The 26,521-nt window shown below is 45.4% G+C and overlaps 1 protein-coding gene across 1 annotated transcript; it reads left to right on the top strand.

The window, feature by feature from the left end:
- Positions 1 to 26,521, top strand: SMAGP (small cell adhesion glycoprotein). The gene is made up of 4 exons (XM_082850583.1): positions 1 to 110; positions 1,013 to 1,084; positions 24,835 to 24,915; positions 25,826 to 26,521. Exons 2-4 carry the CDS (start codon positions 1,051 to 1,053, stop codon positions 26,002 to 26,004), a joined length of 294 nt encoding a protein of 97 aa, XP_082706709.1. The 5' UTR covers positions 1 to 110; positions 1,013 to 1,050; the 3' UTR covers positions 26,005 to 26,521.

Raw genomic sequence — 26,521 nt, 5'->3', positions numbered from 1 at the left:
CAGGTCTGGGTCCCCGGCGGGTCCCCGCGGTGTCTGCGGTTCCCGCCCCCGTCGAGTTGAGCCGGACGCGCGGCGCCTGCCCTTCCCCTGAAGCCCGTCCGACTGGTAAGGTGAGCACGCGGAGGTGGGGACCCGGGCAGGGCCGAAGGGCCAGGCGAGCCCGGTCACCCACACTCACGCTGCAGCCGCCGCGGCCGCGTCAACAACTGAAACCGAGAGCGGCCGAGCTCGGGCCTCGGCTGGAGCCTCCCGTCTCGCCGCCTCGGAACCGGTGACCGGGACGGGCCGCCCTCGGAGCGCAGCTAGTCCTGCCTGGCGCGGGTAACGCAGGAGGGCTCTGGACCGGGGTCGGGGCGCGGGGGGCGGTGCCGCGGGCTCGAGCCCCGACGTCCGCGGACGCGGCGAGGGCCCCAGGGTGCCAGAGTCTCGGCCGGGCCAGTGGTGGGCGGCCGCGGGGGCCCGGCCAGCGGGGCTCGGTGGACCGCGCGGACGTTGCAGCGGACGCCCGAGGGGGCACTGCGGGCGGAGGGCTGAGCCCTGACAACCAGCCGTCTCGGGCGGGCCTGAGGGCGCCTGACGACCCTCCCTCCGGTGCCCGGCGCCTGGCTCCCCGGCCCGGCCCCGCCGCTGCCCCCGCGCCGGCCCCGAGCGTGGGCCGGGGGCCTGACCTCCCTGCGCTCTCCTGACACCTAGTGGACGGCTCCCCACAGACTGCGGGCTGGGAGAGAACCGGGGACCTGTTACCGCGCCTGGGTGAAACTGGGTCCGCTGCTAATTTGCGTACATTTACCTAACTTTCTCAGGCCTTGAGAAACCTCCTAGGTAAATGTGGTGGCCCAGTGAAAGGATCCCCGGATAGACGTTCAATAGGGCGGGGGTGGGGGTGGGGGGAGAGTTGGGGAAGGGACTCAGGAAAACCTGGCACCAAAGGCTTTCCTGGGATTTCCAGTCGTCTTCTGCCCCAGGCATGGGCCCATCCACCTCATCCCGCTCTTTGTCCCTCTTCCTACAGATCTGCACCTCCCTGCAGGTGCCCGTCCACCTGCCGAGATGACTAGCCTCCCAACCACGCCTTCTCCAGGAGGTAGGTGAAGGCCTTTCCCACTTAAACTGCCCCACCCCAGCCCAGTCCTGGAATTCCCTGAGCCCTCTGCCCAGGTGGGAAGACTCCCACTACTCTCCACCTGCCTCATACCAGGAAAGGTCCTGGGAGGAAGCAGAAGGGAACGAGCATGCACACTTTAGTGCAGTTTGAATCTGAAGTTTCATGGACCTGGACCGATTCCTGGTACTACTACTTAGAGCTTTGTGACCTTGTGACCTACCCTCTAAGCTCCAGTCTCATTTGTAAAACGGGGGAAATAGTACCTTCTTTGTGAGGATTAAATGAGATAATCCATGTAAAACACCTAGCACAGTATCTCATATCTAGCAAGCACTCAGTAACATTGGTTATTATTACTGGGTGCTTGTTAGAAAAGCCCACCTATTCCTAGAAAGGAATTCTGCGGCACGTGGGATCTTAGTTCCCCCACCAGGGATCGAACCCTCGGTGCCCCCTGCTTTGGAAGTGCAGAGTCTTCACCCCTGGACTGCCAGGAAAGTCCCTCTGCCTGCTTTCTAATTCCACTCCTCTGATGATTCACTCCAGCATCAAAAATCCCTTGTTCCCCGGAACTATTGTTACCCTTGTTCCCTAGTCAGGGATCCCCCTCTTTCCCCTTCACGTTAAGAATGGATTCCCCCAAAAAGAAAAAGAGAATGAGTATGGATTCCTACCTTTCATTTCATAACCAAGCTGAGCTGGACAAACCATCAGATACACATTGGTTGTTTTCATTACATGTTAATTAGGGTGAGGGAGGAACAAAACCTTGGTTGGTCTGCACACCTTTGTTTCCATGTGCGGTCTCATTTGTCATTAGGACAGACATTCTCTGCTTTACTGATGTGGAAACAGGTGAGTGAGAACCCCAGGGGAAGTCAAAGGCAGTGTCCTCTGTGACTGGTGATGTAGCAATTCAGATCCTTAGTTGTCTGCTGGAGATAAGAAAAGGGAGAAACGGGCAGCCGTCTAGATTAGTTAGTACAGGCTTCATGAGTGGGGAAGGGATGGAGCCCTTACCCTTGAAGGATGGGTAAGGTTTATACAGGCAAAGAGGGGTGCAGCAGGGATTCCACATAAAGGTAGCGCTGCCACTTCTGAAACTACAGAGACTGTGCTTACCTTGGAGGGTATTCTGGGGGACAGGGCAGAGGACCTACAGAATAAACCTGCCTGTAGGGAAGAGAAGTGATGCTTGCTTGGGCAGCTGAGAAATTAGGACTTGGACAAAAGCAGAACTATATACGTTCTTTTTTAAATTTTGTGGTAAGATAAACATAATATAAATGTTACCATTTTGATTATTTTTTGGTGTACAGTTCAGTGGTATTAAATATTGAGTGATATTCACATTGCTGTGCAACTGTTACCACCATCCATCTCCAGAACTTTTTCATCTTCCCAAACTGAAACTCTGTATCCATTAAATAATAACTCCTCATTCCCCCTTCCCCACAGCCCCTGGCTACCACCATTATACTTTCTATCTGTATAAATTTGACTAGGTACCTAGTATAAGTGTAATCATACGAAATTTGTCCTTTTGTGTCTGGCTTATTTCACTAGCATAGCATTTCCGAGGCTCATCCATTTTGTAGCATGTGTCAGAATTTCCTTCCTTTTTAAGGCTGAATAGTATTATATATATATAATGTATATCATTTTGTTTATCCACTCATACATCGATAGATACTTGGGTTGCTTCCACCTTTTGGCTGTTGTGAGTACTGCTGCTTGAACGTTGGTGTACAAATATCTCTTCGAGTCCCTGCTTTCAATTCTTTTGGGTATATACCCAGAAGTGTGGTAATTCTGTTTAAGTTTTTGAGGCACTGCCATACTGTTTCCCAGGGTAACTATACCATTTTACATTCTTACCAGCAATGCATAGGGTTCCAATTTCTCCACATCCTTGACAACACTTGTTATTTTCTGATTTTTTTTTTTTTTTTTGCGGTACGTGGGCCTCTCACTGTTGTGGCCTCTCCCGTTGTGGAGCACAGGCTCCAGACGCGCAGGCTCAGCGGCCATGGCGCACGGGCCCAGCCGCTCCGCGGCATGTGGGATCTTCCCAGACTGGGGCACGAACCCGTGTCCCCTGCATCGGCAGGCGGACTCCCAACCACTGCGCCACCAGGGAAGCCCTATTTTCTGATTTTTAATAGTGGCCATCCTAATGGGTGTGAATGGTGTCTCATTGTGGTTTAGATTTACATTTCCCTAATGATGAGTGACGTTGAACATCTTTTCATGTGTTTATTGGCAACTGTATATCTGTTGGAGAAATGTCTATTCAAGTCCTTGCCCATTTTTCAATTGTCTGGTTTTGTTGTTGTTGAGTCGTGTATTTACATTTTCAACCCAACAAACGACATGAGTGGAGTGGTATTTTAGGACTTATCATATAGTCCCCTACCCACTGGGTCCAAGCAAATGTAAGTTCAGGGACAGAAATGGAGAAATTACAGACAGGGTGAGGACTTGTACTTTGAAGAATGGGATCATTGAAGGTCTTGCATGTCTCTTCCCCACCTACCTCTCACATCCCTTTGCCCCAATCTATAAAGATCTCCTAAAGGAGATATCCTTTAAGAGGGCTGAAAGTGAGGGCCACATTAGAACTTTCAGGGACCCTTGGCACTTTTGCCTTTGTGGGCGCATTCCTCCATTTAAAAAGGTAATGTGTTAAAAATTGTATTTTACAACTATGTTGGTATAAGGAAGAATACAATATTAATATACAATAAAATCATTAGTGGTTATATTTATAATTGATTGATATAACAATATTATAATTTCCTTGACGTAAACATTCAATTTTTTCTTCTGATTTTAAAAGAAATTAAGATCACTAAAAAACATTTTCATGGGCCCCTAGAAGTATGGTGGACCCTAGGCGCGTTGCCTGCTGTGCCTAGTGCATAAGTTGCCCTCTTGGAAGGAGAGTGGGGTGGAATAGGCATTGTCCGCTCTGCCCACCCCACTGGGTAAAGCCCATCCCTTGCCATGTAGTCACACTAGCTACATCCTAGGTTGTCCTCACTCTAGGTTAGACGCTCAGTGTTGTTCATCTCGCTTATTCCTCATCACAACCCTGTGAGCACATTTCATTCTCATTTTACAGAAGCAAAAACTGAAGTTCAGGGAAGTTAAGAAATTTTCAGAGGTTAGGAAATTCTCCCAAGGTCACACAGCTAATAATGGCAGAGGCAGGGTATTGTGCCAAGTCCTGTATTCTTTCCGTCATGGTATACTGCTCTCAGCCACTCTACCCCATGGCAGGGGCACATGAAAGAGAAGGAAGGAGAAAGGGAGCAGAATTCCAGGGCGGGTTCCCATGGAAAGGAGAATTGGGGGAGCCGCCCTTTTCTGGGCAGGGCTAGAGCAAATAAATAGGTTGTCAGACTCAGGTGGCAAAGGATCTGATGCCTCAGTGATAAGAGATTTAGCCCAGGAACAAGGGCCACAAACAAACCAACAGGTATCTAGGTTAACAAAAAAAAAAAGGTGAGTGAGCCAGATAGATCTTGAAGTTCATTTGCTGTAGGTTAGGGTTTGGGTGGAGCCTCAAATCTCAAATCTTGTGGTCCTCAGCCCCAGGCCTCCCTCCTTAAAGAAAATGTGTGCCACAGTCTTTCTAAGCCTGAGAAGGGAAGGAGCAAAGTAACTTTTTTTTTTTTTAATATTTCTTCTTTCCTTAGTATATTGCCTTTCTTCTTTCTTTCTTTATTTATTTAGGCTGCGCTGGGTCTTGGTTGTGGCACACGGGATCTTCATTGAGGCATGCAGGATCTTTTAGTTGCGGTGGGCAGACTTATTAGTTGCGGCATGCAGACTCATCGTTGAGGCATGCATGCGGGATCTAGTTCCCTGACCAGGGATCGAACCCAGGCCCCCTGCATTGGGAGCATGGAGTCTTACTCTCTGGACTTACAGGGAAGTCCCCAAAGTAACATTCTTACTCCTTTGTTTGGAAGAGGAGACAGGAGAGAAATGGGGTAGGAACAGGAGATAATGGGAAAGCTGTAAACCATTTCCCCTCTTGTATGCCATGTTTCCTGAACTTAGTTTACTTCGCTGTTGTTGTTCTTTCATTACAAAGCCATTACATGCCTCTCAGGGAATAACCTTCTAGACTTTTTCGATGTGTGTGTGTGTATATATATATATATATGTTTATAGTTCTATTTTATTTTACTTTTTAAAAATATTTATTTATTTATTTTTGGCTGCGTTGGGTCTTCATTGCTGCGCGTGGGCTTTCTCTAGGCACGCAGGCTTCAGTAGTTGTGGTTCGCGGGCTCTAGAGCGCAGGCTCAATAGTTGTGACACACAGGCTTAGTTGCTCCACGGCATGTGGGATCTTCCTGGACCAGGGCTCGAACCTGTGTCCCTGGCATTGGCAGGTGGATTCTTAACCACTGCGCCACCAGGGAAGCCCTACTTTACTTTTTTTTACAAACATGTAATCATATAACACATACTGCCCTAGCAATTTGCTTTTTTCGTCTAACCATATATTCTGTCCCAGTAATTGCAGATCTACCACATTCTTTTTAACAACTGTGTACTATTTCCAGAATGAGTGACCTGTCATTTATTTAATCATTCCTCTGCTGATAGACATTCAGATATGTGTCACTCTTGCAAACAGTGCTTTAGTGAACACCCATCCTGCAATAAAACTCTGAGAACCAAACCCAGTGGACACATCAACAAAATGTTTAGCTGGAGGCAGAGCAGGGATGGTTCCAGAAGTTGCAAAGAACCTTGAAGTGAGGAGATAGATTTAAAGGCTGGCTGGGCCAACCACTGAGTGACGGTGGGCTGGTTGACGAAGCTTGCTGAGCTACCTCAATTTTCTGGCTTGTACATAATGATAATACCAACCCTACTTACATCACATTCTTGGGGTAGAGATAAAATAATGTATGTTTTGCAAACTGTAAGTCACAAATATAGATTATCGTTCTGATACTTAAAGCCCGAAGGCGCCAGCTCCTTAGCTCGGACACCCTGTGACTTTTAGTCTGAGAAAAGCTCTTCTGGGTGGAGTAGAATTCAAATTCTTGATTTTTTTTTTTTTTTTTTTTTTGGCCTTGCTGCGTGGCATGCAGGATCTTAGTTCCCCGACCAGGGATCGAACCCATGCCCCCTGCAATGGAAGCACGGAGTCTTACACACTGGACCACCAGGGAAGTCCCTGATTTTTTTTTTTGGCGGTACGAGGGCCTCTCACTGTTGTGGCCTCTCCCGTTGTGGAGCACAGGCTCTGGACGTGCAGGCTCAGCGGCCATGGCTCACAGGCCTAGCCGCTCTGCAGCATGTGGGATCTTCCCGAACCGGGGCACGAACCCGTGTCCCCTGCATCGGCAGGCAGACTCTCAACCACTGTGCCACCAGGGAAGCCCCCCTGATTTATTAAAAGTTTTTATTGGACTATAGTTGATTTACAATGTTGTATTAGTTTATGCTGTACAGTAAAGCGAATCAGTTATACATATACACATATCCACTCTTTTTTAGATTCTTTTAAATTTTTGATTTTTTAATAGACATTTTATTTTGGAATAATTTTAGATTTATAGAAAAGTTGCAAAAATAGTACAGAGAGTTTGTATACCCTTCAGCCATGTTTCCTCAAATGTCATTTGGTACATTTGACGTCGATAGAGATGGCCACAATACATTTGTGAAGACCAGGAAATTAACATTGGTATGATACTGGGTTTTTTTAATGCATTATTCTTTTTATTTTTATTTATTTTTAAAATATTTATTTATTTATTTTGGCTGCACTGGGTCTTAGTTGCGGCATGCGAGATCTTCATTGTGGCATGTTTAGTTTCAGCATGAGGACTCTTAGTTGCGGCATGCATGTGGGATCTAGTTCCCCGACCAGGGATCAAACCCGGGACCTCTGCATTGGGAGTGCAGAGTCTTCTTACCCACTGGACCACCAGGGAAGTCCCAACATTGGTACGATACTGTTAACTAAACTACAGACTTCATTGAGAGTTCACCAGTTTGAAAATTTGATTTTGTAGTGAATTCTGATAGAACATTTTCAATTTATAAAAATTCTAACATTAAGGCTGAGAAAGGTCCTGAGGGTCAGATAGTTCAACTACCCATTCTGTGCTGGAACTCTCTCTCCAGTTCCCCATGAAGCATCTGCCCAGTTTTGCTCTCCGTTCTCTGGGGAAGACATCCATCTCCCATTAGTTTCTGCCATTAGTCCTCTTGTACAGGTCATCGTTGGTATATTCAAAGACAGCATTCAAGTCCTAACCCTCCATCCCCAACTAAGTTTTCACTCAGCTTTCTCTTACAGGCTTTCCTGATCTGATATGGTTTCCAAGCCATTCAGTGTGTTGGCTGCTCAGCTCCAAACTGGCACCCAGATGCAACTCAGCGGTCTAGGAATAGTGCAGAGTAGGGCTGCACTGTTGATGCCATTGTAGAGACCACATTTATGTTCATGGTGTCTAAAATAGCAGCAAGTTATAAATATTTTATGATTATAAAAGTAATTATCATCATAAGAAATTTGGAAGGTAAAGGAAAAGAAAGAAAATACAAAGCATCCAAAATTCTACGACCTTCCTCTCACTCTTGCTGCTCTTTTGGGTTCTATCCTTCCAGTGTCGGTGAATTTCTAGTGATCCCACTGTAAGTCTTTTATAGGTGCTGCTAAGCTGTGGCTTCCCCATTATTTGTGAGTAGTTGATTTCCCGGACCTAAGAGCAAGGTGTATGTTGAATTCTCATCTTGTTCAGTTTGGCCAATTTCTCCAGTCATTTTAAATCTCTTTATCAGCTTACTAGTTGCCCCTCTAACTTTGAGTCCTTCAGAGATTTGTTGAAGCTTCCCTGGGTCTACCCAAAGGTCACTAAACCCTTCCACACTAAGCCTGTGTGGAAGGCACCAATAACGCAGAACACCAAACAAAAGCTCTCACAAAGGATTTAATATTCACTTTTTTTTTTTTTTTTTCCGGCTGTGCTGCCTGGCTTGTGGGATCTTGATTCCCCGGCCAGGGATTGAACCCGGGCCCTCAGCAGTGAGAGCGCAGAGTCCTAACGACTGGACAGCCAGGGAATTCCATCACTATATTTTAAAAACAAGCAAAAAAGCCGAGTTGTTACCATAGAGGGAAAATGTATTATTGGACTTTCTTATATCTGTCTTGTGATTTAGTATTTTTATTTATCTATTTATTTTATTTTATTTATTTATTTTATTTTTATTTATTTATTTGCGGTACACGGGCCTCTCACTGTTGTGGCCTCTCCCGTTGCGGAGCACAGGCTCCGGACGCGCAGGCCCAGTGGCCATGGCTCAGGGGCCCAGCCGCTCTGCGGCATGTAGGATCTTCCCAGACCGGGGCACGAACCCGTGTCCGCTGCATCGGCAGGCGGACTCTCAGCCACTGCGCCACCAGGGAAGCCCTATTTATTTATTTAAAAAAAAATTTTTTTTTTTTTTTTTTAAATTTATGGCTGTGTTGGGTTTTCGTTGCTGCGCGCGGGCTTTCTCTAGTTGAGACGGGCGGGGGCTACTCTTCATTGCGGTGTGCAGGCTTCTCATTGCGGTGGCTTCTCCCGCTGCGGAGCATGGGCTCTAGGTGCACAAGCTTCAGTAGTTGTGGCACGTGGGCCCAGTAGTTGTGGCTCACGGGCTCCAGAGCACAGGCTCAGTAGTTGTGGCCCACGGGCTTAGTTGCTCCGCAGCATGTGGGAATCTTCCCAGACCAGGGCTCGAACCCGTGTCCCCTGCATTGGCAGACGGAGTCTTAACCACTATGCCACCAGGGAAGTCCGTATTTTTATTTTGAATTACACAAAGGCCTTAATTTGGCCCTGGCATGGTCTGACATCATAATATCAATTCAATAAGAATGAAAGTCAGGGGCTTCCCTGGTGGCGCAGTGGTTGAGAGTCCGCCTGCCAATGCAGGGGACGCGGGTTTGTGCCCCAGTCCGGGAAGATCCCACATGCCACGGAGCGGCTGGGCCCGTGAGCCATGGCCGCTGAGCCTGCGCGTCCGGAGCCTGTGCTCCGCAATGGGAGGGGCCACAGCAGTGAGAGGCCCGCGTAACACACACACACACAAAAAAAGAAGGTGGTCAAATCCCAGTGGAAGAAGAAGCTCTGTTTAGACTGGCATCACTCCATTCCCTGATGGCCAGTTACTCCCCGCCACTTAGTCCTTTTTTTTTTTTTTTTAAATTTTTGGCTGCGCTGCACAGCATGCAGGATCTTAGTTCCCCGGCCAGGGATAGAACCCGCACCCCCTGTATTGGAAGGTGGAATCTGGACCACTGGGGAAATCCCTACCCAACTTAGTCCTTAATAAAGCCAGGCTGTGTTACTCCACAGGGATATTGGAAACACTCTATCACGGTTCTTGGATGAGACATTGGCTATTCAGGCAGCACCTTCAACTCATCTAACCCCCTCCCCATGGTTACTCTCAGTTGATGACACGGCCTTCTATTTTCTGGAGCAAATTAAAGTTCTCAGAAGAGAACTGCCAAAGGCTCCCACTGCCCCCATGTACCTACTGCCCACCTCCATGCCCATGTGCACATTAGTCATGAACGATCTCTGCTGTCTGCAGCCAATCCCTTCATCCGTGCACTGGGTCCCATCCCTTCAACGACATGGCTCCAGCTGTCAATTGTTCCCTCTCATCTGAGTCATTCCTGTCCGTACATAAACAGGTTGTCATTTCTCCCATCTAAAAAAAGCAAAAATAAACAAAAAGCTTGAACTCTCTTCCACCTCCAGCTATAGCCCTATTTCCCTGTTCAACTTTACAGAAAAAAAAAAAGTTTACATTCTGCCTTCAGTGCCTCTCCTTCCCTTTTTTTCTTTCTTTCTTTTTTTTATTGAAGTATAATTGATTTACATGTTATGTTAGTTTCAGGTGTACAGCAAAATGATTCAGTTATACATATACATATATATCTATTCTTTTTCAGGTTCTTTTCCCTTATAGGTTATTACAAAATACTGAGTTTAGTGTCCTGTGCTATATGGTAGGTCCTTGTTGGTTATCTATTTTATAGATAGTAGTGTGTATTTGTTAATCCCAAGCTCCTAATTTACCCCTCCCCCCTTTCCCCTTTGGTAACCATAAATTTGTTTTCTATGTCTGTCTATTTCTGTTTTATAAATAAGTTCATTTGTTTTTTTAGATTCCACATATAAGCGATATCATATCATATTTGTCTTTGTCTGGCTTATTTCACTTAGTATGATAATCTCTAGGTCCATCTATGTTGCTGCAAGTGGCATTATTTCATTCTTTTTTATGGCTGAGTAATATTCCATTGTGTGTGTTTGTGTGTGTATGTATATATACCACATCTTTATACATTCATCTGTCAATTGACACTTAGGTTGCTTTCTTTTTTTCTTGAACCCACTCTAAACCAGGGGTTTATACTTAGCACTTCACCAAGCTTTTCTTGTCAAGGTCACTCATGACCTCTGTGGGAAAACCTGGTGGTCCTTGCACTTGGTCTCTTTGACTGCTACTCCTCAGCTTCCTTTGCTGTTTCCTCCCTGTGCTCAGTCCTTGGTCCTCTTTATCTGTACTTACTCCCTTGGTGATCTCATTCAGTCTCATGGTTGTAAAGATGCTGACTTTTAAAATCTCCAATCCAGACCTCTTCCCCAGATTCCAGTCTTTTTTTTTTTTTTCCACACCACACAGCTCATGGGATCCTAGTTCCCTGACCAGGGATTGAACCCACGCCCTCAGCAGTGACAGCGCGGTCCTAACCACTGGACCACCAGTGAATTCCCCCAAATTCCAGTCTTGATGTCTGCAATCATGTCCAAAATTGAACTCTGGATCTTCCCCTCTAAACCTGTTCCACCTGCAGGCTTTGCATCTCAGGTAACAGCAGGCCTTCTCTCCCTTCAGTTACTCAGGCCCCAAACCTTGGTGTTATCCGTGACTTCACCCCACATCCTCAGCCTTAACTTCAGAATATATCCAGAATTCCACCACTTTATTCTAAAAAAAAAAAAAAAAAAATTATTCATTTATTTGGCTGCATCGGGTCTCAGCTGCGGCACATGGGATCTTTGTCGCGGCATGTGGGATCTTCGTCAACACGTGTGGGATCTTTTATTGCAGCACACAGGCTCAGTAATTGCCCCACAGCATGTGGGGTCTTAGTTCCCTGACCAGGGATCGAACCCACATCCCCTGCATTGGAAGGTGGATTCTCAACCACTGGACCACCCGAGAAGTCTCCAGAATCCCACCGCTTTCTCACGGGACTGCTGCTAGACCCAGCCAGTGCCTTTGTGCAAACTAGAAAAAGACCCCCCCCCTTTGGGTGGATTCAGCTGTGTCCACGTGCTGGGTATAATCTGCTTCTCCTGTCTCTACCTTCCCACAGCCCGTTGTCCACACGCAAAGAGATCCTTTAAAACTCTGTTTCTGTTTCAATTACCTATTGCTGTGTAACAAACCACGTCAACACTTAGTGAATTAAAACAACAGCAATTTATTATTTCTTACCATTCTGGGAGTTGGCTGGGCACTCCTCTGCTGTTTTCACCCCTGCTCACTCATGCAGCTGCAATCTGCTGGAAGGTCCACTGGGCTAGAAGGTCCAAAATGACCTCCATCACATGTCTACCAGTTGGTACTGGCTGTCAGCTGAGCTGGGGATGCCTCAGTTTCCCTCCATGTGGCCTGTTATCCTCCAGTGAGCCAGACTGGTCTTCCTTACAACATAGTGGTCTCCGTGTTTCAAAAGGACAGTCTTTGGAATTTCAGGCCCCACCCTAGACTTAATGAACCATAGTCTGTATTTTTTTTTCACTATTTTATTTTATTTTTTTTTTTTTTTTTATTTTTGGCTGCGTTGGGTCTTTGTTGCTGCGTGCGGGCTTTCTCTAGTTGCAGTGAGTGGGGGCTACTCTTTGTTGTGGTGCGCAGGCTTCTCATTGCGGTGGCTTCCCTTGTTACAGAGCATGGGCTCTAGGCGTGCAGGCTTCAGTAGTTGTGGCACATGGGCTCAGTAGTTGTAGCTCATGGGCTCTAGAGCGCAGGCTCAGTAGTCATGGCGCACGGGCTTAGTTGCTCTGCGGCATGTGGGATCTTCCCGGGCCAGGGCTCGAACCCGTGTCCCCTTCATTGGCAGGCAGATTCTTAACCACTGCGCCACCAGGGAAGCCCCTATAGTCTGCATTTTAATAAGCTCCCTAGGAGATTCTTATGCACTGCAGAGTTTGAGAAGCACCCCTTTGAAATGTAAATCAGCCTCTGCTCAAAACCTCTAAAAGGGTTGCATCTCACTCACTGAAAAAGCCAAAGGCCTTCCATGACCTTCAACACCCCTCTTATACAGCCCTCTCGACTTCACCTGCTCCTCCGCTCCCCCTTACTCCTTCCAAGTGACCTCCATGATGTACCTTTAACATGCTGAGCCTGTGACGGCCCCAGGTGCTTTCCAATATTATTTGATGGCCCTACCTTGAACTTGCTGTTCCCTCTGCCTGGAATGTTCCTCTCCCATGTCTCCTCATGGCTGCCTCCCTCTCCTTCTATAGGTGTTTATTTTACTCAAGTCACCTCGTCAGGGACACTCCCTGACCACCCCTATCCACATCCCAACTCCTTATCCCCCTTCCTGATTTTATTTTCTGTATGGTACTAACCAACGTCTAATATAGTATATCTTTTACTTCTTTAACCTGTCCATTGTCCATCTTCCCCCCTCACGATGTAAATTGTATGACAAAATGTTTTTTCTTTAAGTTGTGGTAAAATTATACATAACATAAAATTTACCTTTTTTGGGGCTTCCCTGGTGGCGCAGTGGTTGAGAATCTGCCTGCTAATGCAGGGGATACGGGTTCAAGCCCTGGTCTGGGAGGATCCCACATGCCGCGGAGCAACTAGGCCCGTGAGCCACAACTACTGAGCCTGCGAGTCTGGAGCCTGTGCTCCGCAACAAGAGAGGCCGCAATAGTGAGAGGCCCACGCGCCGCGATGAAGAGTGGCCCCCGCTTGCCACAACTAGAGAAAGCCCTCGCACAGAAACGAAGACCCAACACAGCAAAAATAAATTAATTAATAAACTCCTACCCCCAACACCTTAAAAAATAAAATTTTACCTTTTTTTGTTGCATTTTATTTTTTTCAAATTTTATTTTTTATTTTTTTATACAGCAGGTTCTTATTAGTTATCTATTTTATACATATCAGTGTATACATGTCAATCCCAATCTCCCAATTCATCACACCACCACATCCCCGCCCCCCTGCTTTCCCACCTTGGTGTCCATACGTTTGTTCTCTACATCTGTGTCTCAATTTCTGCCCTGCAAACCTGTTCATCTGTACCATTTTTCTAGATTCCACATATATGCATTAATGTATGATATTTGATTTTCTCTTTCTGACTTACTTCACTCTGTATGACAGTCTCTCAGTCCATCCACGTCTCTACAAATGACCCAATTTCGTTCTTTATGGCTAATATTCCATTGTATATATGTACCACATCTTCTTTATCCATTTGTCTGTCGATGGGCATTTAGGTTGCTTCCATGACCTGGCTATTGTAAATACCGCTGCAATGAACGTTGTGGTGCATGTGTCTTTTTTTTTTTTTTTTTTTTTTTTTTGCGGTACATGGGCCTCTCACTGTTGTGGCCTCTCCCGTTGCGGAGCACAGGCTCTGGACGCGCAGGCTCAGCGGCCATGGCTCATGGGCCTAGCCGCTCCGCGGCATGTGGGATCTTCCCAGACCAGGGCACGAACCCGTGTCCCCTGCATTGGCAGGCGGACTGTCAACCACAGCGCCACCAGGGAAGACCCCCTGCATGTTTCTTTTTGATTTACGGTTTTCTCTGGGTATATGCCCAGTAGTGGGATTGCTGGGTCATATGGTAATTCTATTTTTAGTTTTTTAAGGAACCTCCATACTGTTCTCCACAGTGGCCGTATCAATTTACGTTCCCACCAGCAGTGCAAGAGGGTTCCCTTTTCTCCACACCCTCTTCAGCATTTGTTGTTTGTAGATTTTCTGATGATGCCCATTCTAACTGGTGTGAGGTGATACCTCATTGTAGTTTTGATTTGCATTCCTCTAATGATTAGTGATGTTGAGCAGCTTTTCATGTGCCTCTTGTCCATCTGTATATCTTCTTTGGAGAAATGTCTATTTAGGTCTTCTGCTCATTTTTTGATTGGGTTGTTTGTTTTTTTAATATTGAGCTGCATGAGCTTTTATATATTTTGGAGATTAATCCTTTGTCCACTGATTAGTTTGCAAATATTTTCTCCCATTCTGAGGATTGTCTTTTCGTCTTGTTTATAGTTTCCTTTGCTGTGCAAAAGCTTTTAAATTTCATCAGGTCCCATTTGTTTATTTTTGCTTTTATTTCCATTACTCCAGGAGGTGGGTCAAAAAAGATCTTGCTGTGATTTATGTCAAAGAGTGTTCTTCCTATATTTTCCTCTAAGAGTTTTATGGTGTCCAGTCTTACATTTAAGTCTTTAATCCATTTTGAGTCGATTTTTGTGTATGGTGTTAGGGAGAGTTCTAATTTCATTCTTTTACAAGTAGCTGTCCAGTTTTCCCAGTACCACTTATTGAAGAGACTCTCTTTTCTCCATTGTATATCCTTGCCTCCTTTGTCATAGATTAGTTGACCATAGGTGCGTGGGTCTATCTCTGGGCTTTCTATCCTGTTCCAAACATCTATATTTCTGTTTTTGTGCCAGTGCCATATTGTCTTGATGACTCTAGCTTTGTAGTAGAGTGTGAAGTCAGGGAGTCTGATTCCTCTAGCTCTGTTTTTTTTCCCCTCAAGATTGCTTTGGCTATTCGGGGTCTTTTGTGTCGCCACACAAATTTTAAGATTTTTTGTTCTAGTTCTGTAAAACATGCCATTGGTAATTTGATAGGGATTGCACTGAATCTGTATATTGCTTTGGGTAGTGTAGTCATTTTCACAATATTGATTCTTCCAATCCAAGAACATGGTGTATCTCTCCATCTGTTTGTGTCATCTTTGATTTCTTTCATCAGTGTCTTAGAGTTTTCTGAGTACAGGTCTTTTGTCACCTTAGGTAGGTTTACTCCTAGGTATTTTATTCTTTTTGTTGCAGTGGTGAATGGGATTGTTTCCTTAATTTCTCTTTCTGATCTTTCATTGTTAGTGTACAGGAATGCAAGAGATTTCTGTGCATTAATTTTGTATCCTGCAACTGTACCAAATTGATTGATTAGCTCTAGTAGTTTTCTGGTGGCATCTTTAGGATTGTCTATGTATAGTATCATGTCATCTGCAAACAGTGACAGCTTTATTTCTTTTCCAATTTGTATTCCTTTTATTTCTTTTTCTTCTCTGATTGCCGTGGCTAGAACTTCCAAACCTATGTTGAATAATAGTGGTGAGAGTGGACATCCTTGTCTTGTTCCTGAACTTAGAGGAAATGCTTTCAGCTTTTCACCATTGAGAATGATGTTTGCTGTGGGTTTGTCATATATGGCCTTTATTATGTTGAGGTAGGTTCCCTCTGTGCCCACTTTCTGGAGAGTTTTTATCATAAATGGGTGGTGAATTTTGTCAAAAGCTTTTTCTGCATCTATTTACATGATCATATGGTTTTTATTCTTCAATTTGTTAATATGGTGTATCACATTGATTGGATTGCTTATATTGAAGAATCCTTGGATCCCTGGGATAAATCCCACTTGATCATAGTATATGATCCTCTTAATGTGTTGCTGGATTCTGTTTACTAGTATTTTGTTGAGGATTTTTGCATCTATATTCATCAGTGATATTGGTCTGTAATTTTGTTTTTTTGTAGTATCTTTGCCTGGTTTTGGTATCAGGGTGATGGTGGCCTCATAGAATGAGTTTGGGAGTGTTCCTTCCACTGCAATTTTTTGGAAGAGTTTAAGAAGGAAGGGTGTTAGCTCTTCTCTAAATGTTTGATAGAATTCACCTGTGGAGCCATCTGGTCCTGGACTTTTGTTTGTTGGAAGATTTTTAATCACAGTTTCAATTTCATTACTTGTGATTGGTCTGTTCATATTTTCTATTTCTTCCTGGTTCAGTCTTGGAAGGTTATACCTTTCTAAGGATTTGTCTGTTTCTTCCAGATTGTCCATTTTATGGGCATAGAGTTGCTTGTAGTAGTCTCTTAGGATACTTTGTATTTCTGCAGTGTCCATTGTAACTTCTCCTTTTTCATTTCTAATTTTATTGATATGAGTCTCTCCCTCTTTTTCTTGATGAGTCTTGCTAAAGTTTATCAATTTTGTTAATCTTCTCAAAGAACCACCTTTTAGTTTTATCGATCTATGCTATTGTTTTCTTTGTTTCTATTTCATTTATTTCTGCTCTGATCTTTATGATTTTCCTTCTACTAACTTCGGGTTTTGTTTGTTCTTCTTTCTCCAGTTCCTTTAGGTGTAAAGTTAGACTGTTTATTTGAGTTTTTTCGTGTTTCTTTTTTTTTTTTTTTAGCGATACACGGGCCTCTCACTGTTGCGGAGCACAGGCTCCGGACTCGCAGGCTCAGCGGCCATGGCTCATGGGCCCAGCCGCTCTACGGCACGTGGGATCTTCCTGGACCGGGGCACAAACCCGTGTCCCCTGCATCAGCAGGCAGACTCTCAACCACTGCACCACCAGGGAAGCCCTTTCGTGTTTCTTGAGGTAGCATTGTATTGCTATAAACTTCCCTCTTAGAACTGCTTTTGCTGCATCCCATAGGTTTTGGATCGTCGTGTTTTCATTGTCATTTGTCTCTAGGTATTTTTTTATTTTCTCTGATTTCTTCAGTGATCTCTTGGTTATTTAGTAACGTATTGTTTAGCCTCCATTTGTTTGAGTTTTTTACGTTTTTTTCCCTGTAATTTATTTCTATCTCATAGCGTTGTGGTCGGAAAAGCTGATTGATAATGATTTCAATTTTCTTAAATTTACTGAGGCTTGATTTGCACCCCAAGATGTGATCTATCCTGGAGAATGTTCCATGTGCACTTGAGAAGAAAGTGTAATCTGCTGTTTTCGGATGGAATGTCCTGTAAATGTCAATTAAATCTTTCTGGTCTATTGTGTCATTTAAAGCTTATGTTTCCTTGTTAATTTTCTGTCTGGATTATCTGTCCATTGGTGTAAGTGGGGTGTTAAAGGCCCCTACTATTATTGTGTTACTGTCGATTTCCTCTTTTATAGCTGTTAGCAGTTGCCTTATGTATTGAGGTGCTCCTATGTTGGGTGCATATATATTTATAATTGTTGTATCTTCTTCTTGGATTGATCCCTTGATCATTATGTAGTGTCCTTCCTTGTCTCTTGTAACAGTCTTTATTTTAAAGTCATTTTATCTGATATGAGTATTGCTACTCCAGCTTTCTTTTGATTACCATTTGCATGGAATATCTTTTTCCATCCCCTCACTTTCAGTCTGTATGTGTCCCTATGTCTGAGGTGGATCTCTTGTAGACAGCATATATATGGGTCTTGTTTTTGTATCCATTCAGCGAGCCTGTGTCTTTTGGTTGGAGCATTTAATCCATTCATGTTTAAGGTAATTATCGATATGTATGTTCCTATTACCATTTTCTTTTTTTTTTTTTTTTGCGGTATGCCGGCCTGTCACTGCTGTGGCCTCTCCCGCTGTGGAGCACAGGCTCAGCAGCCATGGCTCACGGGCCCAGCAGCTCCGCGGCATGTGGGATCCTCCCGGACCGGGACACGAACCCATGTCCCCTGCATCGGCAGGCGGACTCTCAACCACTGCGCCACCAGGGAAGCCCCTATTACCATTTTCTTAATTGTTATGCATTTGTTTCGGTAGGTCCTTTTCTTCTCTTGTGTTTCCCACTTAGAGAAGTTCCTTTAGCATTGTTGTAGAGCTGGTTTAGTGGTGCTGAATTCTCTTAGCTTTTGCTTGTCTGTAAAGCTTTTGATTTCTCTTTTGAATCAGAATGAGATCCTTGCCGGGTAGAATAATCTTGCTTGTAGCTTCTTCCCTTTCATCGCTTTAAACATATCGTGCCACTCCCTTCTGGCTTGTAGAGTTTCTGCTGAGAAATCAGCTGTTAACCTTAAGGGAGTTCCCTTGTATGTTATTTGTCGTTTTTCCCTTGTTGCTTTTAATAATTTTTCTTTGTCTTTAATTCTTGTCAATTTGATTAATATGTGGCTTGGCGGGCTTCCCTGGTGGCGCAGTGGTTGAGAGTCCGCCTGCTGATGCAGGGGTCGTGGGTTCGTGCCCCGGTCTGGGAAGATCCCACATGCCACAGAGCTGCTGGGCCCATGAGCCATGGCCGCTGAGCCTGCGCGTTCGGAGCCTGTGCTCCGCAACGGGAGAGGCCACAACAGTGAGAGGCCCGCGTACCCCAAAAAAAAAAAAAAAAAAATGTGTCTTGGCATGTTTCTCCTTGGGTTTATCCTGCCTGGGACTCTCTGTGCCTCCTGGACTTGGGTGGCTATTTCCTTTCCCATGTTAGGGAAGTTTTCGACTATAATCTCTTCAGATATTTTCTCGGGTCCTTTCTCTCCATCTTCTCCTTCTGGGACCCCTATAATAAGATTGTTGGTGCGTTTAATACTGTCCCAGAGGTCTCTTAGGCTGTCCTCATTTCTTTTCATTCTTTTTTCTTTAATCTGTTCCATGGCAGTGAATTCCACCATTCTGTCTTCCACGTCACTTATCCGTTCTTCTCCCTCAGTTATTCTGCTATTGATTCCTCTAGTGTATTTTTCATTTCAGCTATTGTATTGTTCATCTTTGTTTGTTTGTTCTTTAATTCTTCTAGGTCTGTGTTAAACATTTCTTGCATCTTCTAGATCTTCGCCTCCATTCTTTTTCCGAGGTCCTGGATCATCTTCACTATCATGATTCTGAATTCTTTATCTGGAAGGTTGCCTATCTCCACTTCATTCAGTTGTTTTTCTGGGGTTTTATCTTGTTCCTTCATCTGGTGCATAGTCCTATGCCTTTTCATTTTGTCTGTCTTTCTGTGAATGTGGTTTTTGTTCCACAGGCTGCAGGATTGTAGTTCTTCTTGCTTCTGCTGTCTGCCCTCTGGTGGATGAGGGTATCTAAGAGGCTTGTGCAAGCTTCCTGATGGGAGGTACTGGTGGTGGGTAGAGCTGGGTATTGCTCTGATGGGCAGAGCTCAGTAAAACTTTAATCTGCTTGTCTGCTGATGGGTGAGGCTGGGTTCCCTCCCTGTTGGTAGTTTGGCCTGAGGTGACCCACCACTGGAGCCTACCCGGCTCTTTGGTGGGGTTAATGGCAGACTCCGGGATGGCTCATGCCAAGGAGTACTTCGCAGAACTTCTGCTGCCAGTGTCCTTGTCCCCTCAGTGAGCCACAGCCACCCCCCACCTCTTCAGGAGACCCTCCAACACTAGCAGGTAAGTCTGGTTCAGTCTTCTATGGGGTCACTGCTCCTTCCCCCTGGGTCCCGATGCACACACTACTTTGTGTGTGCCCCACAGGAATGGAGTCTCTGTTTTCCCCAGTCCTGTCAAAGTCCTGCAATCAAATCCTGCTGGCCTTCAAAGTCTTATTCTCTGGGAATTCCTCCTCCCGTTGCCGGACCCCCAGGTTAGGAAGCCTGATGTGGGGCTCAGAACCTTCACTCCAGTGGGTGGACTTCTGTGGTATGTGTTCTGCAGTTTGTGAGTCACCCACCCAGCAGTTATGGGATTTGATTTTATTGTGATTGAGCCCCTCCTACCATCTCATTGCGGCATCTCCTTTGTCTTTGGATGTGGGGTATCTTTTTTGGTGTGTTCCAGTGTCTTCCTGTTGATGATTGTTCAGCAGTTAATTGTGATTCCGGTGCTCTCACAAGAGGGAGTGAGCACACATCCTTCTATTCCACCATCTTGAACCAATCCTAAAATTTACCATTTTAAAGGATACAGTTCAGTGGCATTATGTACATCCACATTGTTGTGCAACCATCACCATATCCCTCTCTAGAACTTTCTCATCATCCCAAACTGAAACTTGGTAGCCATTAAACAATAACTCCTCATTCTCCCCTCTTCCCAGCTCTTGATAACCACTGTCTGTCTCTATGAATTTGACTATTCTAGGTACCTCAGACAAGTGGAATCCTACGATATTTGTCCTTTTGTGACTGACTTATTTCAGTTAGCATGATGTCTTCAAAGTTCATCCACATAGTAGCACGTGTCAGAACGTCCTTCCTTTTTAAGGCTGAATAATATTCCATTGTGTGTGTATATATATACCATATTTTGTCTATCTGTTCATCTGTTGATGGACATTTGAGTTGTTTCACTTTTTAGTTATTGTGAATAATGCTGCTGTGAATATTGGTGTACGAATATCTGTTTGAGTTCCTGCTTTCATTTCTTTTGGATAGATACTCAGAAGTAAAATTCCTGGATCATATGATAATTCTGTGTAGTTTAAGGAACTGTGAAGGCATGAGTTTTTGCTTGTTGTGTTCACTAATCTATGCCCAGGACCTTGAACGGACCCTGGCACAAAGTACGCACTCTGTAAATACTTGTTGAATTAGCCTTTTAATTTCTCTGTCTGTGAAACTGGAACCTCAGTCTAAAAAGGCTGTGTGGAAAAAAAAAAAAAAAAAAGGCCGTGTGACTTGTCTGACCCAGCTTGCTCCTAGCGGTCTCACATTAACTCTTAATGCTTGTGGTTTCAAGTTCAGGACCCCCAAAGCAGTTCCTTATAACTTGTTCTAGAATTTTGCTGAGGCACTGTATCGATTTCACCAGTTGTTTACAGAATCCACCTCTTTCTGTGACCCTTCAGGCTCCTGACCCCGCTGTCTTTCTCAGAAGCTCCTGTATCCCCAATAGCGATCCCATTGACATGTTCTTTCAGTGCCCTTGGCTGTCACTTACCTGGATCCCTTTTAGATTAGCTTGGTGCTTTCTGGGTTGTGTCCCTTCTCTTGAGCTCACTTCCCCACATCACCAAGGCTCCTGCTCTCCTTCAGTGCAGAAATCATTCTCTTTGATAGGAGACAGAGGCAAAACGGGCTGGGAGAGTTCTAGTTTCTCTGTTACCTCCTACCTCTTAGCTTCAGGCCCAGGCAGCAAGCCTGGCCCATTTCCTTGTTTTTGCTCCAAATATAACACTTTTTAAATTGTCCTTCCAATGTGTTTGCCACCTTGAGCTGTACAGAGCTTCCTGACACTATTCTTCTGAGTTTTTGCTTTTAACCTTTATGTGCATTTTCGAAAAGATTCACATTCTGAAATCACATTACTGGAAATGGTCTTACAGGAAAGACAGAATTGGGACAGAACACTCAAAACTTATGAAACTTTGTAATGAGAACCCTAAAAATACAACAGTCTGAATTAAAATACTGGCAGTTAAATCTCCACCAACATTGAACCTTGAATCCCTGTCTGTCCTAGACCCCCTGTGCCCTGGGAGTGTGCTTCCTCCTTTTAGAAGTTGGTTCCAGAGAGACTTAACTTTCAACAGAGATTATTTTCATCAAAAATAAAAATCTGATGTAGGATCTGCCTTCTTCTAGTGTTTTCTCATAGAGGTAGATTTCATATAGAGGTAAATTTCTTCCATGGCTCTGCCTTCTTCTAATGTTTTTGTATAGAAGTAATTTTTTTTGGTACCTCCTTCATTTGTACTTACTGAATCACCAGATGGCTTAGTATAAGTGGAAACCAACTGATAACTGCGTCCAAGGAAGGTACTTCTAGTGCATTTTATGTTTCTTAAGGTCCTTATTGATGAAATGTACTCTTGAGTTGTGGAAAGCTTGAGGTTGCATATGAACCAACGTGACTGATACCATTCCCTGCTGCCCAGTCGCCTGTGAGCACGTTCACATTAAAGGAGAGCTCTTTGTAATGCAACGGTCTGTATTTGATTGTGCTCCCCTGGTGTTTCTTCCGCAACTGTCCGTATCTTTTAAAACCTCGCACTTTTGGAAAGCTCGTTGTGCTGCCTCATAGTTATCTTTTGTTACCTTTTCCTCGTTTTCCCTATTGGAATAAAAAGAAAAGGACAGTGGTAGGAAGGCTTAGTATAAATACCTTGGGCTTTGGAGGGGCTAGTCCTGGATTCAGATCTTGGCTGCATCCACTGTTCCTTCATGTGTAATACGAGGGATGTCACTTAACTCTTCCCGGGCCTCAGGGTCCACATGGGCAAATAAGAACACCTGCTGTGAAGTGATTGGACTTCTAAGGATTAATAATTATGTATACGAAATGCCCAGCACAAAGCAGGGACTTAGCCAATGGCAGCTGTTATAATTGGGATTATTTGCAGAATTTCCCAACTAGGAATCATCTACCCTCCTGGATTCCCTTTCCGAGGACTCATACATATCTGTTCTCTGAAGCCTCACTAAAATTCAGCTCCATGGTTGGGTCCTTGGTGAGCCTCATCACTGCTGCTTGCCCAGCATCTATGACAGTGCCCCTGGCACGTGGTAGGTGCAAACTAAATTCTTGTTGATCGATTGAACTGAATCTTACTCATCTTTCTATTGAAGCTTCTGCACATACATTATTCTTCTCGGTGCTTTGTGTATCGTAAGTTCTCAAATGTTTAAGAAAGACAAAACTGAGAGCAGCTGTGTAGAACTCTAGATCAATGGTGGGAAGACGGTGTGCAGCCCCAGGACATTTGGGGGAGGAAAGCATGCGTGGTGAGGGGCAGCAGTCTGAAGCAGTGATCAGGTGGATAAACTTCAGGCCTTGTCTTTGATGGAAGTCACAGTATAATCTCAGAAGTGACAGCCCATCCCTTTGGCTGTATTCTGTTTGTTAGAACCTAGTCACTGGGTCCAGCCGACACACGGGGAGAGGGGCTTACACAAGGATGTAAACACCAGGAGGTGGGAACCATTGGGATTCATCTTAGAAGCTGCCTACCACACTCCTGTTTTACGCATGGGAGAGAAACTGAGGCTCGGAGAGGTTTGGTAACTTCCTCAAGGTTACCTAGGACTATGCTGGGGCAGGATTCAAACCTAGAGCGGCTTTACCTTTTAATGATGCTTGCCTGTGCGTTTTCTCATTTAGCCTTCGCAATAGCCCTGCAGAGTTGGTTAATATAGTTCCTACTGGTTACAGATGAGAATGGTGGATGAATCGGGAGATGTAACCATTTGCCCGAAGCCACAAAGTAGCTGACTGTATCACTGCTCCTAAAGAAAGAGTGGAGAAGGGTTTGGCCTGGCCCTGGGAGCGGGGTGGTGATCCAGGCAGCCCACATCTGCTTTTCCTGTGGCAAGACCAGGACGGTTCAACAGGCCTCCCCTGGCCTGTGTGAGAAGGTCTTTCAACACCGCTGACCCCTCTTGGCACTGCTCCCAGGCTCACCAGACCGCCGCTAGTGACTGAATTTCCCTTGTCCTGGATGGCATCCTGAAGGTGTCAGGCGAGAGACAGGAATCAGGCTCACGCCCTGTGCTCCAGCCACACTGGCCTTTGGGTCCTCTCATCTCGGAGCTTTGATCCAGGCTCTTCCCTCTGCCTAGAATGTGCCCCACCTCCCGCCCCTTTCACTCTGTAAACTCCTACCCCTGCTTCGGCCCCCAGCTCAAATCCTGCTTCCTGGGGAGGCTGTTCGTGCCGGAAGCCTAGCTCAGGCCCCTCTGCCACATGCCCTCCTAAGCTCCCAGATGTTGCCTTTGCCATACGTATCACAGTTCTTAGCTGTGAACTTGCTGTGGTGGAGGCTGAGCTCGGGGAAGGTAGACCATGTCTGTTCCGCTTGCCCCCACTGTGCCTGGAACACACCTGGCAGAGAGTAGAGAGTTAATGAGTGCTGCTATTGTTATTTATTGAATGAATACTGAGATGCCTCCTGTGGGTGATTTTAGGGTCAGTCAGACTGCTTTCCCCAGGATACCTCTGTCCTGCAGTAACTAACCTTTTCAAACCCCTACACTAAAATGCTAACTAGGAGAGAACGGAAGGCTTCCTGACTTCTTTTGGAAACACTTAGGAGTCTGGGTAGTGACTTTAGGAGTGGGACTTTCAGGCTCTGAAGGGCAGATAGACCGATAGCAGAACGAGATATGGGATATATTTTAGGGTAGGAGAGGCCTTATTTCAGAACCTTTCAAATTGCAGGGCTTACTCTGGAAGCGTAGAAAAGGGTTTCATAAGGGAAGGAGCGTTATTTCATTATTAAAAAATAATGTTTACAAAGAGTTTGTAAAAACAGTGAAGAAATGCATGTGGCATATAATATAAATATATTGATATATACATGTATATACATTTATCATTTGATCTCATTTATGCAAAAATGTATTCCTAATAATAGCTTACCCTTATTGAATTACTTAATACATGTCGCAACAACCCTATAAAGTAGGTACTATTATCTCTGTTTTCCAGATGAGGATGCTGATGCACAGAGGGGTTAGGTAATTTTCTGAAGATCACACAGCTAGTAAAAGAGCTCAGATTGGAACCTCGTCAGTCAGCTCTAGAGCCCATACTTTAACCACTATGTTAGAGAGAAATCCATCAAAATGTTTATCGTCTTTGGTGGTGGTTTGTTTTCTCCTCTATTCTCCCGGTTTTTCTATACAGATGTCCTATAGGAGTTAAATGACAAAAGTCTGAATAGGGAAGAAGGTGGGGTAGTGAAATTGAAGGACAAACATGTGTTTTAGAACAAAAGAATTCACCCCATTTCCTTTTCCACTTTGCTAAATTTTCCAGAAGAACTGATGGCCACCCCAATCCTACAGGCCACTGAGGCCCTGTCCCCAGAAGCTGAAGCCAGCACAGCACTCATTGCAGGTAACAGGCTCTGAGCCAAATCAAGGGACCTTCTGAGCTCAGGGGCTCTGTTGCTCCAGAGACAATGTGATAGACCAGGATTTTCCCTACATGGGAAAGCACCACAGATTAGAGACCAAATCCATTAATGGGCTCGTTGTGGCATGCAAGTTATATTACACACACACACACAAGGTTATAAAAGACTCTTAGAGGCTTCGTGTAGAGGTACTGCCAGTAAATGACCGGTTGGGAGGTGGCCACAAACAGCTGCAGTGCATATGGGCACTACAGTTGAGTATGGGGGTAGGGATAAGGATGTGTGCAGCTTGTTGAGTGGGTGAGAAAGAGGATGGGAGGGATCAGAAACCCCTACAGGAGGCTATGAATTTTTTTTTTTTTGCGGTACACGGGCCGCTCACTGTTGTGGCCTCTCCCGTTGCGGAGCACAGGCTCCGGACGTGCAGGCTCAGCGGCCATGGCTCACGGGCCCAGCCGCTCTGCGGCATGTGGGATCCTCCCGAACCAGGGTACGAACCCGTGTCCCCTGCATCGGCAGGCGGACTCTCAACCACTGCGCCACCAGGGAAGCCCGAGGCTATGAATTTTAAAACCCTTCCTGTTGGGATAAGCGATTTCCTGTTTCCCTCCTTCCTGTTTCTATCATAATCATCAGGAACTAGTTGAGAGGGAATTCAGTTTTGTCAGAAACCAAAAGCCTTGTGTCCCTAAGCACAAAGAGACTCCAGATGTCATGTACCAAGGAAGTCGGGCTTGGTGGGAGAATATGGATTTGGAAGTGGACGCTAGTTAACTTCAGCAGGAGGACCCTCACCAGGAGTGAGGGAATCGTCTAATGCAGGGGACCTTGTGAGTTATTGAGACGTCCTCAATCCTGAAACATCTCTGCATTTTCCCTCTCCTTTCCAAGTTGTTATCACAGTGGTCTTCCTCACCCTGCTCTCAGTCGTGATCTTGATCTTCTTTTACCTGTACAAGAACAAAGGCAGCTACGTCACCTACGAACCTGCAGAAGGCGAGCCCGGCGCCGTCCTCCAGATGGAGAGCAACTCAGCCAAGGGCAGGGAGAAGGAGGAATATTTCATCTAATGGTTCCCGGACCCCAAGGAGCTTATCCAGGCTTCAGTGCTAACATACAATTTATTAGGTGGAAGTTTTATCTGAAACCGGTGAGAAGCATCGATTGATATGGGCAGAACCGAGCTCCTTCTGGGACACAGGCACAAGTGCTAACATCACCGACGCCAGGGACCAGGGACACGAAGAAAGCTGCTCGTGACGTCTCTAGCCAGGCCTCTGTCATACAGCCGGTGCTTCTGGCTGACCACTGAGGTTGAGCTGTACCAGGCAACACTGGAGTATGTGCCCAGTCATCTTCACTTTTTCCACAGGTCGAAGGGAAGGAGGAGAGTTGGGGGTCACTGGATGCTCCTCTGTCCCATACCTGGTCACCTAGTGACAGCCCAAGTGGAAATAGTGTCCCATAGAAGTTCTTCCCAGAGGCCGGACACCACAGTGAAAGGCCAGGCCAGGAGGGCAGGAGACTGTGGAGACCTCTCTCGTGATGAACGTGCCACATCCCTTAATCTGAGCCCTTCCTTTCCAT

Source organism: Leucopleurus acutus (genome assembly GCF_964270905.1).
Source record: "Leucopleurus acutus genome assembly, chromosome: 11".
In the NCBI taxonomy this organism is placed as follows: Eukaryota; Metazoa; Chordata; class Mammalia; order Artiodactyla; family Delphinidae; genus Leucopleurus; species Leucopleurus acutus.
Note: the sequence above shows the minus strand (reverse complement) of the source record. Positions and strands in the feature narration are given on the sequence as shown.